General features: G+C 44.2%; 1 protein-coding gene across 4 annotated transcripts in view; it reads right to left on the bottom strand.

Annotated features, from left to right (window-relative positions):
• The window catches only part of AP3B2 (adaptor related protein complex 3 subunit beta 2), a 158,576-nt gene extending 141,362 nt beyond the window's left edge, over nt 1-17,214 (bottom strand). For 2 of the 4 annotated variants that reach the window (XM_082254195.1, XM_082254189.1), the window contains exon 1: nt 16,969-17,214. In XM_082254195.1, the coding sequence (XP_082110321.1) occupies nt 16,969-17,075 (107 nt within the window). In that variant the 5' untranslated portion in view covers nt 17,076-17,214. The remainder of the gene's footprint in view (nt 1-16,968) is intronic. The other 2 variants (XM_082254196.1, XM_082254197.1) reach the window with 2 other exon arrangements.
• Nucleotides 17,215-17,839: the final 625 nt, after the last annotated feature.

Genomic DNA, 17,839 nt, shown 5'->3' with positions numbered 1-17,839 from the left:
GGATTTTGCTGTCTTACGTCTGGGCCACTTTTTGTGATTCGGCACTGTGCGACTTTAACGGACAATTGCGCGGTCGTGCGACGCTGTACCCAAACAAAATTTACGTCCTTTTTTTCCCACAAACAGAGCTTTCTTTTGGTGGTATTTGATCACCTGTGCGATTTTTACTTTTTGCGCTATAAACAAAAAAAGAGTGTTTTATTTTGAAAAAATAACAATATTTTTCACATTTTTTTATATGAAATTCCCCCCCCAAAAAAATGTAAAAATCAAAATTTTTTAACATTTTCGGCCAATTTGTTTTATGCTACCTATGTTTGGTAAAAAAAAATCACAATAAGCGTATTTTGATTGGTTTGCGCACAAGTTATTGCGTTTACTAACTAAGGGAAAGATTTCTGTCATTTTTGGTGTTTTTTTTTTTAACGCGTAATGGCGGCATCTGCAATTTTTTTTGCAGGACTGCGACATTGCGGCGGACAGATCGGACCCCTGAATGACATTTTTGACACTTTTGGGGGTACCAGTGACATTACTGCAGTAATCAGTGCTATATATAAAATGACACTGGCAGGGAAGGGGTTAATTTTATTGGCGAGGGAGGGGTTAATGTATGCCTGGTGCTTACTGATGTGTGGGGGGGGGGGGGAGGTGACTGTGTGACACAAGGACAGATCGAGGGTTCAACTATGCTGAACCCTGCAATCTGACCCTGCCTGTCACTTCAGAGATCCGCCCGCTTGTGTTTACACAGGCGGGCGGATCTCCACACTCGATTCCCCGACGATCGGGGAAGAGCAGCGGCGATCGCCGCTGCTCCTCCCCTGGCCCGACTCCCGCTGTGACTGAATATAGTGGGAGCGAGCCTCCGGCGGCGCGCGCGCGCCGCCGAGAAAGGGGAGTGTCTGACGACGTAGGTCTACGTCGTCAGACGATAACGAACCACTTTGCCACAGTAGGCTCAACGTGAGCAGACGGCAAGTGGTTAAAGAAGTCAGTATTTAAGTGAATGGATATGTATTTATATAGCACTGACAATTTATGCAGTGCTTTACATATACTGTATATACTGTTATATCAGTCCCTGTCCTCATGCAGCTTACAATTTGACATCACTATCTCGCATACAGATATACACATACTAGGGAGAATTTAGAGAGTAGCCAATTAACCTACCCAGGGCCGCTGATAAGCAGACTTGTATAAAGTACTCGAAATTTCTACTTGAGTAAAAGTACAAGTGCTCGATCAAAAAGTGACTTGAGTAGAAGTGGAAGTGCTCGCAGAAAAAGTTACTTAAGTAGAAGTACTAAAGTATTCAACATTTTTTTTACTTAAGTATTGCAAGTAGTTTTTTCAAAAAATTTGCTACTTAAGTACTAAAAGTAAAAAGTACCAGTAGTTTTGAAAAAAAAATTCTACTCAAGTACTGAAAGTAGAAGTACAAGTACTGTGTTATGTAGTTATTAAAGAAAGAAGTCAAAAGTTTGAACATCATATTGTTTTTTATTATTTCAAATGATTTATTCAAATGATTAACCTGTGTTTGTTAGTAGTTTCTTGATGCACTTTAAGCGCTGTAGCATCATTTATTTGTTTGTTTCATTTTTTCTTTTTATTGGAAAGATTTGGTATAGCAGCTTTTATTATACACAGCCTTTATTTTCGTATGCTCTGATTTACAAATGACATTATACACATTTTTTTGAGCTTTATGCAACCTGCCATCTACTGTTCTGGCAGTGGTAATTTTTTTAAAAGTAACGAGTAACTATGCAGCACAAAAAAAAAATACTTGAGTAGAAGTATCGAAATCATCGAAAAAATGTAGTGAAGTAAAAGTAGAAGTAGGAGAAAAAAATTCTACTCTAGGAAAGTACAGATACCGCATTTCGGTACTTAAGTACAGTACTTAAGTAGTTCTACTTCGTTACTATACATCTCTGCTGATAAGGCAGTACAACCAGCCCTATTGTACTGGGCCCAGGCCTGATCAGCTAAACAAGGGGGCCCAGAGCAGCTTCATTTCATGTTCATTTATGCCTAAATAAAAGGAATGGATTTTACTAGACCACACCACAGCTCCTACTTGCTTACCAGGGCTTAAATTACATTCCCTGGGCCCTATCCCGATAACAGAGGGGCCCAGGAGGTGGAAACAGAGGAGGGATATTTTATTTTTTCATTTATAGGGTGAAGGCAGATAAAGTTAGTGCTGCTGTTCTGCTGCACCCCGGGAAGGGGGGGGGGGGAGTGGGTGGGTTGTAGGCGAGGTTAAGGGGCCCTTTAGGAAGGCGGCTGTAAGGGGCCCCATGATTTTCAACAGTGGCCCTGAACCTACCAGCATGTCTTTGGAGTGTGCGAGGAAACCAGAATACCCAGAGAAAACCCATACAGGCACAAGGAGAACATGCAAACATGCAAACTCCAGGCAGGTAGAGTCCTGATTGGGATTTGAACCGAGGACTCCTGTGCTGCAAGGCAGAAATGCTAACCACTTGTCCTGAAAAATGTAAATCTCTCCTAGCAAACATAGTATTATGTATAGTACTCTGTTTTGCTACCGCTATACAATTAAAACAATGCATTCAGACACTAAATTGTCCTTCTCCTCTCCAATAAATCTATTTATACTTAAAAATGGAGTTAATCTCCATAGAAGTGGAACTTCACCCTCCATGCACACAAATGCTGCTGGCTTCTGGCATATGCGCATTGCAGTGGTCCATGGACATTTGTGCACATGTGTAGAAATTCCCAGAGCATGCACATGTGCTGAATCTTGCAGCGCACATACACCCTCAGTGACACGTAGCCTCCTGGGTTATGTGCGATGTGGAAATCCCAGGAGGCAGCGGGACGCAGCGTTAGCCAGGAAGCAGGTACTTTTCAAATAACAGTGAAACCTTTTCCCAGTTTTGCAAGAGGGAGGGGAGAGGAACCAAAAAGGGAAAGGGTTATTGTAATAGGCTAAAGTGCAATTCAAGCTTCACTGAGCTCCTGAACAGACTGAGGTGCCACCTGGCAGGGTCAGATGGACCGAAACATAATGTCCCAGAGATGTTTCATTGGATTTAGGTCAGGAGAGCGTGGGGGCCATTCAATGGTATCAATTCCTTCATCCTCCAGGAATTGGCTGCATACTCTCGCCACATGAGGCTGGGCATTGTTGTGCACCAAGAGGAACCCAGGACCCACTGCACCAGCGTAGGGTCTGACAATGGGTCCAAGGATTTCATCCCGATACCTAATGGCAGTCAAGGTGCTATTGTCTAGCCTGTGCAAGTCTGTGTGTTCCTCCATGGATATGCCTCCCCAGACCATCAATGACCCACCACCAAACCGGTCATGCTGAACAATGTTACATGCAGCATAATGTTCTCCACAGCTTCTCCAGACCCTTTCATGTCTGTAACATTTGCTCTTGGTGAACCTGCTCTCATCTGTTAAAAGCACAGGGCACCAGTGGTGGATCTACCAATTCTGGTGTTCAATAGAAAATGTCAACTGAGCTCCATGGTGCCGGGCAGTGAGCACAGGGCCCACTAGAGGACATCGTGCCCTCAGGCCACCCTCATGAAATTAAGTCTGTTTCTGATTGTTTGGTCAGAGACATTCACATGAGTGCTGAAGGTTATTTTGTATGGCTCTGGCAGTGCTCATCCTGTTCCTCCTTGCACAAAGGAGCAGATATTGGTCCTGCTGGTGGATTAAGGACCTTCTACGTCCCCATCCAGCTCTCCTAGAGTAACTGCCCGTCTCCTGGAATTTCCTCCATGCTCTTGAGAATGTGCTGGGAGACACAGCAAAACTTCTGGCAATGGCATGTATTTATGTGCCATCCTGGAGAAGTTGGACTGCCTGTGAAACCTCTATAGGGCCCAGGTATTGCCTCACGCTACCAGTAGAGACACTGACCCTAGCCAAATGCAAATCTAGAGCAAAAGAGTGAGAAAAGATGAGTAGGGGAATAAAATGCCAGTGGCCTCCACCTGTAAAACCATTCCTGTTTTGGAGGTTGTCTTATTGTTGCCCATCTAGTGCACCTGTTGTTATTTCATTAACACCAAAGCACCTGGAATGGATTAACAACCCCCTCTGCTACTTAACTGACCAGATCGATATCCCAGGGGTTTAATTACTTCATGCTTTACTCTTATTAAAAAGTATTCCTTTAATTTTTGTGAGCAGTGTATTTACCACTGTATATAGATGTTGAAGAATATGTTGTCTTTTTTAAACTTTACATATTACCTAAATCATACACCACACTTTTTTTTTTAGGTTTTTATCCGATTTTTTGTGAAAATAATCATTAGTTGAAATCCCACTTACTTAATTTCAGCCTACTCCCGGCAGGTCCGGTGATCCGGCTTCCCTGTGTCAGCTGCAGGGGAAAGAAGGGAGAGCTAGACAACGGCTAGGAAAGCCTGGACCCATAGGCTTCAATAGACCATACGTTGTCGGCTCTCCCTCTTCTCCCCTGCAGCCACCGCTGGCTGACACAGGGAAGCCAGGTCACATGACCAGAACAGGCTGAAATTATGAAAGAATATACATCTTTCTCACCACAGGTTAGGGACAGTTTTAAGAGTAGTTAGGGTTAAAGTGGAACTGGAGTCTTGCTAGATGACTTCAGGTTGTCTCCTTGTTCAGGTATAGCTAAGTAAAACATTAAAAATAACTGCCTGTGCTGTGTATAATCCAGTAACACGCTGTCTCACACTGCTCTGCACATGCTCAGTTGCTCTAGTTTAGGCGTTTTTAGGCACTGGTAAGTTTGTAGAGGCCGTTCTGCTGACAGCCTTAAAAGGACAGTTCACCTTTACAAAAAACCTGTCTATGTAGGTAAGGGATGTTGGTAGAATAAAACAAACTGTGCAGCTCTGACTAAAGATGAATAATACCCTTGCTATAGATGTAGGACATATACATATCTTATAAAGCCTGACTGGAATACTCCCAGTACGTTGCTAAGAACTCCCAGCCAGGAGGTTGCTAAGTGAGGCCTAGTCGTCACTGCTCCACCATCACAGGAGTGAGCTCTTTCTCTGATTCTAACCCCCTCACATACTCTTTCTCACCCCTTATGGAGCAACTCTGAGCTCAGCATTTGAGAGCTCACCCTTGTGATGGTGGCAGGGAGCATTGACGACTAGGCCTCGCAACATCCTGGGAGTACTTAGCAACTTCCTGGGAGTATTCCAGTCAGGTACTGTATGTAAACTAAGGTGACCAGATTTTAAAATGAAATGCGGGGACATATTTTTTTTTTTTTTTTTATTGGCAAATGGTAAACTATTTTATAAGCATATTTTCCTTTAAATGATATATGCAGTGTATGTGGTATGTGTTTATGGAATGATTGTATGATATATACGTTATTTCTCACATTTCCTCCATGAGAGTAAAAAAAGATACTTCTTCAATGCAGCCTCCCCAGTGCCCATCAATGCAGCCTCACCAGTGCCCATCAATGCAGCCTCATCAGTGCCCATCAATGCAGCCTCATCAGTGCCCATCAATGCAACCTCACCAGTGCCCAGCAATGCAGCCTCACCAGTGCCCATCAATACAGACTCACCAGTGCCCATCAATGCACCTCACCGGTGCCCATCAATGCAGCCTCACCAGTGCCCAGCAATGCAGCCTCATCAGTGCCCATCAATGCACCTCACCGGTGCCCATCATTGCAGCCTCACCAGTGCCCATCATTGCAGCCTCACCAGTGCCCATCAATGCAGCCTCACCAGTGTCCATCAGCTCAGCCTCATCAGTGCCCATCAATGCAGCCTCATCAGTGCCCATCAGCTCAGCCTCATCAGTGCCCATCAATGCAGCCTGATTAGTGTCAATGAATGCAGCCTGTTCAGTGCCCATCAATGCAGCCTGTTAAGTGCATGGGGATCAGATTACACAGAGCAGGGATCTTTCGCTTACCTGGCACGGCCACTGTCATACAAAGTCCTGCCTCCTGTAACAGCTTTTATGATAGACGTCACCAGTGTTCTGTCTATAGTAGGAGCCAGTCCAGGAGGCGAGACTTCGTATGACAGCAGCCACCAGGTAAGCAGAAGATCCGCTCCGTGTAATCTGGCAGCGCTCGCCACCCCCCCCCAGCTCCCCTCCGAGGCAGCCCATAGTAGGGCACCTACCCTCTGCCCCAGCTTGCGGTGCACCCACCCAGGGACAAAACCGGGGACATACTTGGTCTGTCCCCATTCCGGGGATGTCTGGTCACCCTAATGTTTTTGGCCTACATCTATAGCAAGGGCTTTATTTAACTTTAGTCAGTTCTGCACCGTTTGTTTTTTATCTACAGATGCCCCTTATCTGCATAGGCAGTTTTGTGGTAAAGGTGAACTATCCCTTTAAAGCAGAATTAAACCCTCCTTTCCTTTACAGCCAAGGAAGCTGCTTCTGTTTGATCTGCAACTGCCATGGAGCTGTTGCGACACCAGTCAATTGATGGTTTAACATTTTTGTTGAGGGAAAAAAGCAAATCTGACAGTTAGCAATACAGGAATGTAACTGTTTTTTTTTTTAACCGTTAAATCAATGGGGTTAGTTTCGCTTTATGATTTAATTCTGCTCAGGGGTTTTGGTCTTCAGTAAAATGGCCGCCTCCAGCAAGAATAAACAGGAGCAATGCTGGAGGTAATTTACAGCACACACTTATTTTGGTAACATAAATATTAATGTGGAATGTATGTTTCTTGCTAAAGAACATTACTTTTATTAAGTTGTTATGGGTAAAGTTCCGCTCTAAGCTGGAATTCCACTTTAAACTACCATACAATACAGTAGTGGATTTCAGAACAAATATTTGTATGAACAGTCCTACAAAAACTTTCATCAGTACATGTGATAACAAGATGAATGCCGTGTGAAAATACTTCAAAAACTTTTGCTTTTAACATTCGATTTTAGAGTGAGTAGATTTCCAAAGCAAACAAACGCATTCACTGATAGAATTTCATTCATGTAAGTCAAATGTCCGACTCTTCAACTTTCCATTCACTACAGTGAAAAACCAGCATTTTGACAACACTAACATTTAGAAAATCAAAAGTTTTTAAAATTAAAATTTTCAATCAAAATTCTACTAGTGTATGGACAGCTTTTTTGGTCCTGCTCCCTCCTGCATCTCAATACTGGCCAATCATTGGTATGGACAGCTTCACTGGCCAATAAGGAATGTGGAAAATTTGACATCTTTTATTGCTCCTAATACAACTACAATGTACACATAGAACAGGGATTTTAATCTGTGTCCACACAGCGCCATCTTGTGGACAGTTTGGGTTATGGCATTTAATTAAAGGAAATGATCACTATTTTATTTGTAACTTTGTTACACAGCTTAACCACTTAAGCCCCGGAAGATTTTACCCCCTTCCTGACCAGGCCCTATTTTGCGATTTTGGCACTGCGTGACTTTAACGGACAATTGCATGGTCGTGCGACGCTGTACCTTTTTCACCCACAAACAGAGCTTTCTTTTGGTGGTATTTGATCACCTGTGCGATTTTTACTTTTTGCGCTATAAGCAAAAAAACAGCGTACATTTTGAAAAAATAACAATATTTTCACATTTTTTTATATGAAATTCCCCCCCAAAAAAATTTAAAAATCTAAATTTTTTAACATTTTAGGCCAATTTGTTTTATGCTACATATGTTTGGTAAAAAAAATCGCAATAAGCGTATTTTGATTGGTTTGCGCAAAAGTTATTGCGTTTACTAACTAAGGGAAAGATTTTTGTCATTTTTGTTGTTTTTTTTTCAACGAGTAATGGCGGCGATCTGCGATTTTTTTTTTGCGGGACTGCGACATTGCGGCGGGCAGATCGGACCCTTGACTGACATTTTTGACACTTTTGGGGTTACCAGTGACATTATTACAGTAATCAGTGCTATAAATATGCACTGTTACTGTAAAAATGACACTGGCAGGGAAGGGGTTAACTTTATTGGAGAAGGAGGGGTTAAGTGTGTCCCTAGGGGCGTGTTTAACTGTAAAGGGGCGTGCCTTTTCGTGTAACAACAGAGAAATACGAGCCTGCATAGCAGAACCGTATGATCTCTGTCATTACACAGGGGAGAATGGCAGGCGGCTTTGTTTACATCAGCCGCCTGCCTTTCTCCCTCTCCACCCGACGATCGCGAGTGACCGGCTGACATTGGGTCCGCCGGTCACACACGCGGAGATGTTAGGGAGCGAGCGGGGGCAGGAGCGCGCCTCCGGCGGCGCGCGCTCGCCCCCTAGAGCCTCACAGGCGAGCGACGTAAATCTACGTCACTTTGCCTGTGAGGGGCTGACCGCCGACGTAGATAGTCGTGCAGCAGTCGGCAAGTGGTTAAAGTGACTGTAAAGGTTTTTTTTTATTCTTTTAAATAACATACATGTTATACTTACCTGCTCCGTGCAAGGGTTTTGCACAGAGCAGCCCGTACCCTCTCTTTCCGGTGTGCCCCCGCGGCACTCCTGGCTCTTCCTCTTCATCGGGTGCCCCCACGGAGAGCCGCATTCCATGGGGGCACCCGTGCGAGCACGCTCCCGAGTCCTGCTGCTGCGTCCATTGACACAGACAGCAGGACTCGGCCCTGCCCCAGCCCCGGACTCCCATGTCATTGGATTTGATTGACAGCAGCCAGAGCCAATGGTTCCTGCTGCTATCAATCTATCCAATGAGAGACAGAGGCTGGAGCTCCTGCTCGTCGCTGCAACAATCCGGTTTAGGTAAGAAAAAGGGGAAGGGGGGGTCTGGGGGGCAGGTGAAGCAGAAAAGTTTTTTCACTTTAATGCATTAAAATGCAATAAGGTGAAAAACGATGAGACTTTACAACTCCTATAACTTCCGTAAAATTTCTGATAACCTGTCATTTCTATGTAAAGCTCAAAGAAACAATTTTACAGGCTTTTTTTTGCAGTGTACAGGCACCTTTGATAGTTACTTACAGTATGTCCAACCTACCTGGTTCCTAAACCATAAACGAGCAGTAAATCCTTGCACCCAGTGGACTTAAAGCGGTAGCATACTCCGCCGCGTTTTAACTTTTACCTACAAGTAAGCCTATAATAAGGCTTAAACAAATATACAAATAATGCACAATTGCATAAAGTGATGAAGTGAGATCAATGTGATATCAATGATTGAAAGTCCAAAATCCCACTGAGTGCCTTGGATAAACTCAAAACTTATAAGTGCAAAAACTCTTAAAGGTGTTGTGCATTCCCAAAGTCCACAAAAACTCCAAGTGTTGAAGGTTGAAAAGGTGCACTGTATATGGCCGGTGCTCTGTAGTGAAAAATCCCACCACCAACACGCTATCCTCCTTACCAAATGCAATAAATTGGAAAGCAAAATTCATTAGATGCTGTTGGGAAGGAGGAATCAAAATCACCACCCTGTGAAAATGCAGGATAGGCCTCTTACCAAAAATCAGGTAACTCAGCGCAGGGAATATACATAGGTGATGCCTTTTCAATCTGTAGTAATCGGTGGCTGTTTTCTCTAATGATCCATCTCGTTACTGGCTCTCCAGGTTAAACATGGGCATGATGTAGGAAAAAACATATACAGACCATGGCGTGATATCCCCGGGATAGTTTATTGAATATCAAGTGTTGCACTTACATTCAATGTGGAAAACAGTAGCGACAATACAGACTGGTTGCCTGACTCGGCTGCAGACCGAGCAGTGCTGGACGTCCGTGGCGGCGCGACACGCCTCCTCTCTGACGGCGTTTCCTCTCAAACGGGCTTCTACTGAGATAGGAGTAGTCCAGCACTGCTCGGTCTGCAGCCGAGTCAGGCAACCAGTCTGTATTGTCGCTACTGTTTTCCACATTGAATGTAAGTGCAACACTTGATATTCAATAAACTATCCCGGGGATATCACGCCATGGTCTGTATATGTTTTTTCCTACATCATGCCCATGTTTAACCTGGAGAGCCAGTAACGAGATGGATCATTAGAGAAAACAGCCACCGATTACTACAGATTGAAAAGGCATCACCTATGTATATTCCCTGCGCTGAGTTACCTGATTTTTGGTAAGAGGCCTATCCTGCATTTTCACAGGGTGGTGATTTTGATTCCTCCTTCCCAACAGCATCTAATGAATTTTGCTTTCCAATTTATTGCATTTGGTAAGGAGGATAGCGTGTTGGTGGTGGGATTTTTCACTACAGAGCACCGGCCATATACAGTGCACCTTTTCAACCTTCAACACTTGGAGTTTTTGTGGACTTTGGGAATGCACAACACCTTTAAGAGTTTTTGCACTTATAAGTTTTGAGTTTATCCAAGGCACTCAGTGGGATTTTGGACTTTCAATCATTGATATCACATTGATCTCACTTCATCACTTTATGCAATTGTGCATTATTTGTATATTTGTTTATGCATCATATTGTTTTAGCGCACCTATTATTTACACATCCAATTCACTGAAGCACAGTTCAGGTAGCAGCTTTCATTCATTCATTACCAGCGCACCTTCACACACATTCATTTATAATAAGGCTTACCTGTAGGTAAAATTAATATCTCCTAAACTTGCATGGTTTATGAGATATTCGCCCAGCATACAGCCGCTGACACCAGCGGCGCATGTGCTGTAAAGGTCAGACGGACCTTCAGAGCTCCTTGCCGTCTCCTTACCGGAAAGTGAACTCCTGCATGTGACGTCATCGCGGCTCCGGCCACTCACAGCGCCGGAGCTGCCAAACCCGAGAGAAGATGTCAGCTGCCTCAACAGTGTCTGGGCGACCGTGTCAGGGCTTAATTCTAAGGCAAGTATTCTAAGGCAAGTATTTAATAATGTGCTAGTATGCGATGCATACTAGCTCATTATGCCTTTCTACTGCAGGTTTTTGTTTTTTTTGAGGATACAACCGCTTTAACTTTTCTCAGAGTTCAGCTTTAATTTTCTTTAATTATCCAAAACTGATGAGATAATTCTTTAAAAGACCTTATAAAAGAAAGACAGTTAAAGTGTAACTAAAGGCAAATTCTTTTTGTTAACTTGAAGATTTAAGCCTCGTGCACACGATCAGATTATCAGACGACTTTTCGTCCATTTTTTGTTGCATGCTAATCTCATATGGAAAGTGAAGAGGTTACTCAACATACAAAAATTCCCATATGATAGAATTCAACTTCACAAGTGATGTCATGTGCTGAATTGTTTTGTATGTATTCTTTCGTTTCTGACCATGCCTAGTCTTGCTCTTATGATTTTATTTTGGATGAAAACTGTACTAATTAAAAGAAAATTAGACGTTGTGTTCACGTACGATAAAAATGTTTTCTGATTTTGTCGTATGAAAATTTGTAATGGGCTGTCGAAAGCACCATACCAGGGGTCTCCAAACTTTTCAAACAAAGGGCCAGTTTACTGTCCTTCAGACTTTTGGGGGGCTGCATTATGGCCAGTGGGGGTAGAAGATATCCAGAATCAGTGAGAATAAACATGGTCGCAGGGTTGGTGGTCAGCAAGAGGAGGAGTAGCACCACATCATTGGTTTTATTGGGAGGAATAGTACACCATCATTGGTATCAGTGGAAGAAATAATGCCCCACAGTAGATGTCAGTGGGAGGAATAATGCCCCAAGGGCCAGATAAAGGCAAGCAAAGGCTCTCGGGGCACAGTTGGAGACCCCTGCACTATACTAACGATTGGAAAATCAGCAGATCGTTCATTGAACTAAATTTTACTTCCGATTTTCTCATCGTATGTAGGGGCCTTATAGCTTGGTTCACACTAGCCGACTCCAAAGTTGCAACATTTTCAGTGCAGCTTTGGAGTCCGACTTTGATAAGAATTTTACACTCTTTGGCACTGAAGCCATATCAAAGTTGCATCAAAGTAGGGCAGGAACCTTTTCTGAAATCGCAGCTTCAGTAGTGTCAATTGGAATGGCTCATAGAGATACATGGCATTTGGTCTCAAAAGTCGGATCCTAAGTCGCAGAAGTGTGAACTGATACTATGGGAGGGTTATATCTCCTGTCAGATTTGTTTGCCATCTGTTTCCCATTGGGGAGATTTTCTGCAGATTTCACTTCCAGTTTTGGCTACTCCAAAGTAACTGAATCCCAGTGTGTCACCAGAACTAGTGTCTCCATTGGAAGATTTACCCCCTGGTGTCAACCCAAAATGTGGGATTTTCTCAGCAACAAAAACTGACAGGGGATCTAATTCCTCACCACTCTATCCAAAACAAAAAGGTTTTGCCTTTAGGTAAATTTGAAAGTAGTTCTAAAGTCAAAAAGTAAAAAAACTTTCCAGTTGCTGTTCCATCCTCTCCTCTTCTTAAATATTGTATCGATCCAGCGCTGTCCCATCTGTGCAGTTCTTCTCTCCCCTCTCCCACAAACTTGGCTGAGAGTAGCGGGAGCTATTGGCTCTTGCTGCTGTCAGTCAAATCCTGTGAGGAGGAAGCAGGAGGCGGGCATCACTGTGTGTGTCTATGGGCACACACAGCCCGGCTCAGGATCGAACCTGCACATGTGCCCCCATAAGAAGCGGCTTCCTATGGTGGCAAGCAGAGAAAAGGAGGAGCTGAAAACACTAGTGAAAGACCCCAGAAAAGGAGTTTTGGGGCTGCAATACCCTTGCGCAATGCAGGTAAGTATAACATGTTTATTATTTTAGTAGGCCAAGGCATCAGGGTTTCCAAACTGCGGCCCAAGGGCCTGATGCCGACCTTTGCTAGCCTTTATCTGGCCCTTGGGGCACTAGTCCTCCCACTGACACCTACTATGGGGCACTATTCCTCCTACTAATACCAAGGTTGGGGTACTGCTCCTCCCACTGATACCAAGGATGGGGCACTGCTCCTCCCACAAATACCAAGGATGGGACACTGCTCCTCCCACAAATACCAAGAATGGGGCACTATTCCTCCCACTGACACCTACTATGGGGCACTATTCCTCCCACTAATACCAAGGATGGGGCACTATTCCTCCCACTGACACCTACTATGGGGCACTATTCCTCCCACTAATACCAAGGATGGGGCACTATTCCTCCCACTAATACCAAGTATGGGGCACTACTTCACCTACTAATACCAAGGATGGGGCACTATTCCTCCCTCTAATACCAAGGATGGGGCACTATTCCTCCCAATAATACCAAGGATGGGGCATTATTCCTCCCACTAATACAAAGGATGGGGCATTATTCCTCCCACTAATACCAAGGTTGGGGTACTGCTCCTCCCACTAATACCAAGGGTGTGGCACTGCTCCCCCCACAAATACCAAGGATGGGGCACTATTCCTCCCACTAATACCAAGGATGGGGCACTATTCCTCCCACTAATACCAAGGATGGGGCACTATTCCTCCCACTAATACCAAGTATGGGGCACTACTTCACCTACTAATACCAAGGATGGGGCACTATTCCTCCCACTAATACCAAGTATGGGGCACTACTTCACCTACTAATACCAATGATGGGGCACTATTCCTCCCTCTAATACCAAGGATGGGGCACTATTCCTCCCTCTAATACCAAGGATGGGGCATTATTCCTCCCAATAATACCAAGGATGGGGCACTATTTCTCATAATAATACCAAGGATGGGGCACTATTCCTCCCACTAATAACAAGGATGGGGCACTATTCCTCCCGCAATGTCTCAGTCCCGCTAAAAATGGCAGATCGCCACCATTACTAGTAAAAAAAATAAATAAATAAAAATGACATAACTCTTCCCTAGTTTGCAGACACGATAACTTTTGTGCAAACCATTCAATATACACTTATTCTGATATTTTTTTTTTTTAACCAAAAACATGTAGCAGAATACATATTGGTCTAAATTGATGACAAAAAATGATTTTTTTATTTTTTTTTATTGGGAATGTTTTATAGCAGAAAGTAAAAAAAAATATATATTTTTTTCAGAATTGTCCCTCTTTTTTTGTTTATAGCGAAAAAAAAATTAAATAAAATCCCAGAGTTGATCAAACACCACCAAAAGAAAGCTCTATTTGTGGGAAAAAGGGACATCAATTTTATTTGGGTACAGCGTCGCACGACCACGTAATTGTCAGTTATAGTAACGCAGTGCTGTATTGCAAAAATTTGCCTGGTTATTAAGGGGGTAAAACCTTCCGGTCCCTAAGTGGTTAATTGGAAGGCCTGTAATAAAAATGCACGTAGCATGCAGTTTCTGTGCCATTTCCCACCTAATAACTGTCCCCTCATCCTAGTAACTAGATAAAACAAAAAGTGGAATGGAAGTGAAGTCCAAGAAGAGGCCGCCATTACTAGAGCAGCAACAGAGGAAGCTATTACCAATCTGATCTAGACCTGACTGTGGTTGTACTACAGATTCTTCTTATGTGTCATTGTAGCAATAGATGTATCATTACAATCCAGAAATGCTTTCTGTTCACCAATTTGTAACATTCTGTGGAAGAAAATGTATGCCCCTTCACTGACTGCAGACCTGCAATGTTATGTGTTAGTGTCCAACATCCAGTACATTCATTATGTCTGAGTGTCGGTACACACTGGTGCGATGCGGGAACCTTGCAAATCCACTGCGGATCCTGCATCGCACCCGACTCGCAGGCAGTTCACACTGCCATATGCGAACTGCTGGGAGTGTCAATACAAAGTTAAGGACACCCCCAGATTTGTTTGCATATCGCAGTGCAAACTGTCAATTCGGACAGGAATCGGATCGCATAGGTGTGGAGAAAAGCGATGGTAACCCTTGCTGTAATGATCAGGCCCATGTCTGTCTATGGAGATCCTCATACTTCTAATGGAGGAAGTGAGGGTAACCGTTGCTGTAATGATCAGGCCAATGTCTGTCTATGGAGATCCTCATACTTATAATGGAGGAAGTGAGGGTAACCCTTGCTGTAATGATCAGGCCCATGTCTGTCTATGGAGATCCTCATACTTATAATGGAGGAAGTGAGGGTAACCCTTGCTGTAATGATCAGGCCCATGTCAGTCTATGGAGATCCTCATACTTATAATGGAGGAAGTGATGGTAACCCTTGCTGTAATGATCAGGCCCGTGTCTGTCTATGGAGATCCTCATACTTATAATGGAGGAAGTAATGGTATCCCTGGCTGTAATGATCAGGCCCATGTCTGTCTATGGAGATCCTCATACCTATAATGGAGGAAGTGAGGGTAACCCTTGCTGTAATGATCAGGCCCATGTCTGTCTATGGAGATCCTCATACTTATAATGGGGGAAGTGAGGGTAACCCTTGCTGTAATGATCAGGCCCATGTCTGTCTATGGAGACCCTCATACTTATAATGGAGGAAGTAATGGTAACCCTTGCTGTAATGATCAGGCCCATGTCTGTCTATGGAGACCCTCATACTTATAATGGAGGAAGTGAGGGTAACCCTTGCTGTAATGATCAGGCCCATGTCTGTCTATGGAGACCCTCATACTTATAATGGAGGAAGTAATGGTAACCGTTGCTGTAATGATCAGGCCCATGTCTGTCTATGGAGATCCTCATACTTATAATGGAGGAAGTGAGGGTAACCCTTGCTGTAATGATCAGGCCCATGTCTGTCTATGGAGATCCTCATACTTATAATGGAGGAAGTGATGGTAACCCTTGCTGTAATGATCAGGCCCATGTCTGTCTATGGAGATCCTCATACTTATAATGGAGGAAGTGATGGTAACCCTTGCTGTAATGATCAGGCCCATGTCTGTCTATGGAGATCCTCATACTTATAATGGAGGAAGTAATGGTAACCCTTGCTGTAATGATCAGGCCCATGTCTGTCTATGGAGATCCTCATACTTATAATGGAGGAAGTAATGGTAACCCTTGCTGTAATGATCAGGCCCATGTCTGTCTATGGAGATCCTCATACTTATAATGGAGGAAGTGATGGTAACCCTTGCTGTAATGATCAGGCCCATGTCTGTCTATGGAGACCCTCATACTTATAATGGAGGAAGTGAGGGTAACCCTTGCTGTAATGATCAGGCCCATGTCTGTCTATGGAGACCCTCATACTTATAATGGAGGAAGTGAGGGTAACCCTTGCTGTAATGATCAGGCCCATGTCTGTCTATGGAGATCCTCATACTTATAATGGAGGAAGTAATGGTAACCCTTGCTGTAGTGATCAGGCCCATGTCTGTCTATGGAGATCCTCATACTTATAATGGAGGAAGTGAGGGTAACCCTTGCTGTAATGATCAGGCCCATGTCTGTCTATGGAGACCCTCATACTTATAATGGAGGAAGTGAGGGTAACCCTTGCTGTAATGATCAGGCCCATGTCTGTCTATGGAGATCCTCATACTTATAATGGAGGAAGTAATGGTAACCCTTGCTGTAGTGATCAGGCCCATGTCTGTCTATGGAGATCCTCATACTTATAATGGAGGAAGTGAGGGTAACCCTTGCTGTAATGATCAGGCCCATGTCTGTCTATGGAGATCCTCATACTTATAATGGAGGAATTGAGGGTAACCCTTGCTGTAATGATCAGGCCCATGTCTGTCTATGGAGATCCTCATACTTATAATGGAGGGAGTGAGGGTAACCCTTGCTGTAATGATCAGGCCCATGTCTGTCTATGGAGATCCTCATACTTATAATGGAGGAAGTGAGGGTAACCCTTGCTGTAATGATCAGGCCCATGTCTGTCTATGGAGATCCTCATACTTATAATGGAGGAAGTGAGGGTAACCCTTGCTGTAATGATCAGGCCCATGTCTGTGTAATGAAGGATGTGGTCACCATCCAATGGCAGGCAGTGTCTCGGTATGATGGAGAGTGGAGTCCCCCTTGAAGAGGTGACATGTGTGTGCTATGATTGGATGTAGCGCTCTCCCTGCCCCCTCCTCTGTGCTCACAGATAACCCCATCCCCCTCCCTCCATCCATCCTTGGATGTCCTGATAATGGCGGTCCTCCCATGGCACACAGCCGGCTCTCACCTCTTATAGTCGCTGCTGAAGATTCCCCCGCTGGCCGGGTCCTGGCCGTACTCGGGCTCCCCGAGGCTCCCCCCCTTCTCCTCGCTGTAACCCGGACTGGCGGACATGGCTCAGCACCGTGTGTGCGGACAGCGCCTGGCAGTATACAGCCTGTGATGACGTCACGGGAGGAGGTGATTCTCCTCCAATCTTCAGCCCCCCTCCACTTAACCCCTGCACTGCCTGTCACTGCACCTCCACTCAGCGGTGTCACCAAGGATTCAGCTGTGATCGGCACCTGATGGGAAATGATGAGGATGTACGATCATCGGAGATCCCTCAACCAATCATCACACTCTCATATATGGAAAGACAACCAATGACATTTCACAGAAGATTTCATTTCTTAACACTTCAGTACTGGGCACTTTTACCCCCTCCTTCCCAGGCCAATTTACAGCACTGTTGCACATTAAATGACAATTGCACGTTCATGAAACACTGTACCCAAATATTACTTTTTTTCCAAATTTTTTTTTTTTTTTAGCAATAAATAAAAAAACACAGGTTAAAAAACACCAAGAGAAAGCTCTGACTGTCTCAGGAAAATGATAAAACATTTTTTTCTCCATAACTGATGTGTGCTGATAAGGTTGCACTGATGGGCATCAATGAGACGGCACTGATAGACTCCACTGATGGGCACCAATGAGACAGCGCTGATAGACTGCACTGATGGGCACCAATGAGACAGCGCTGATAGACTGAACTGATGGGCACCAATGAGACGGCGCTGATAGACTGCACTGATGGGCACTGGTAGGCTGCACTGATGGGCACTAATGGGGCAGCACTGATAGACGGCACTGGTAGGCTGCACTGATGGGCACTA

The sequence above is a fragment of the Pelophylax lessonae genome, assembly GCF_965119305.1.
Source record: "Pelophylax lessonae genome assembly, chromosome: 4".
Lineage (NCBI taxonomy): Eukaryota > Metazoa > Chordata > Amphibia > Anura > Ranidae > Pelophylax > Pelophylax lessonae.
This window is presented reverse-complemented; position numbering and strand designations above follow the sequence as displayed.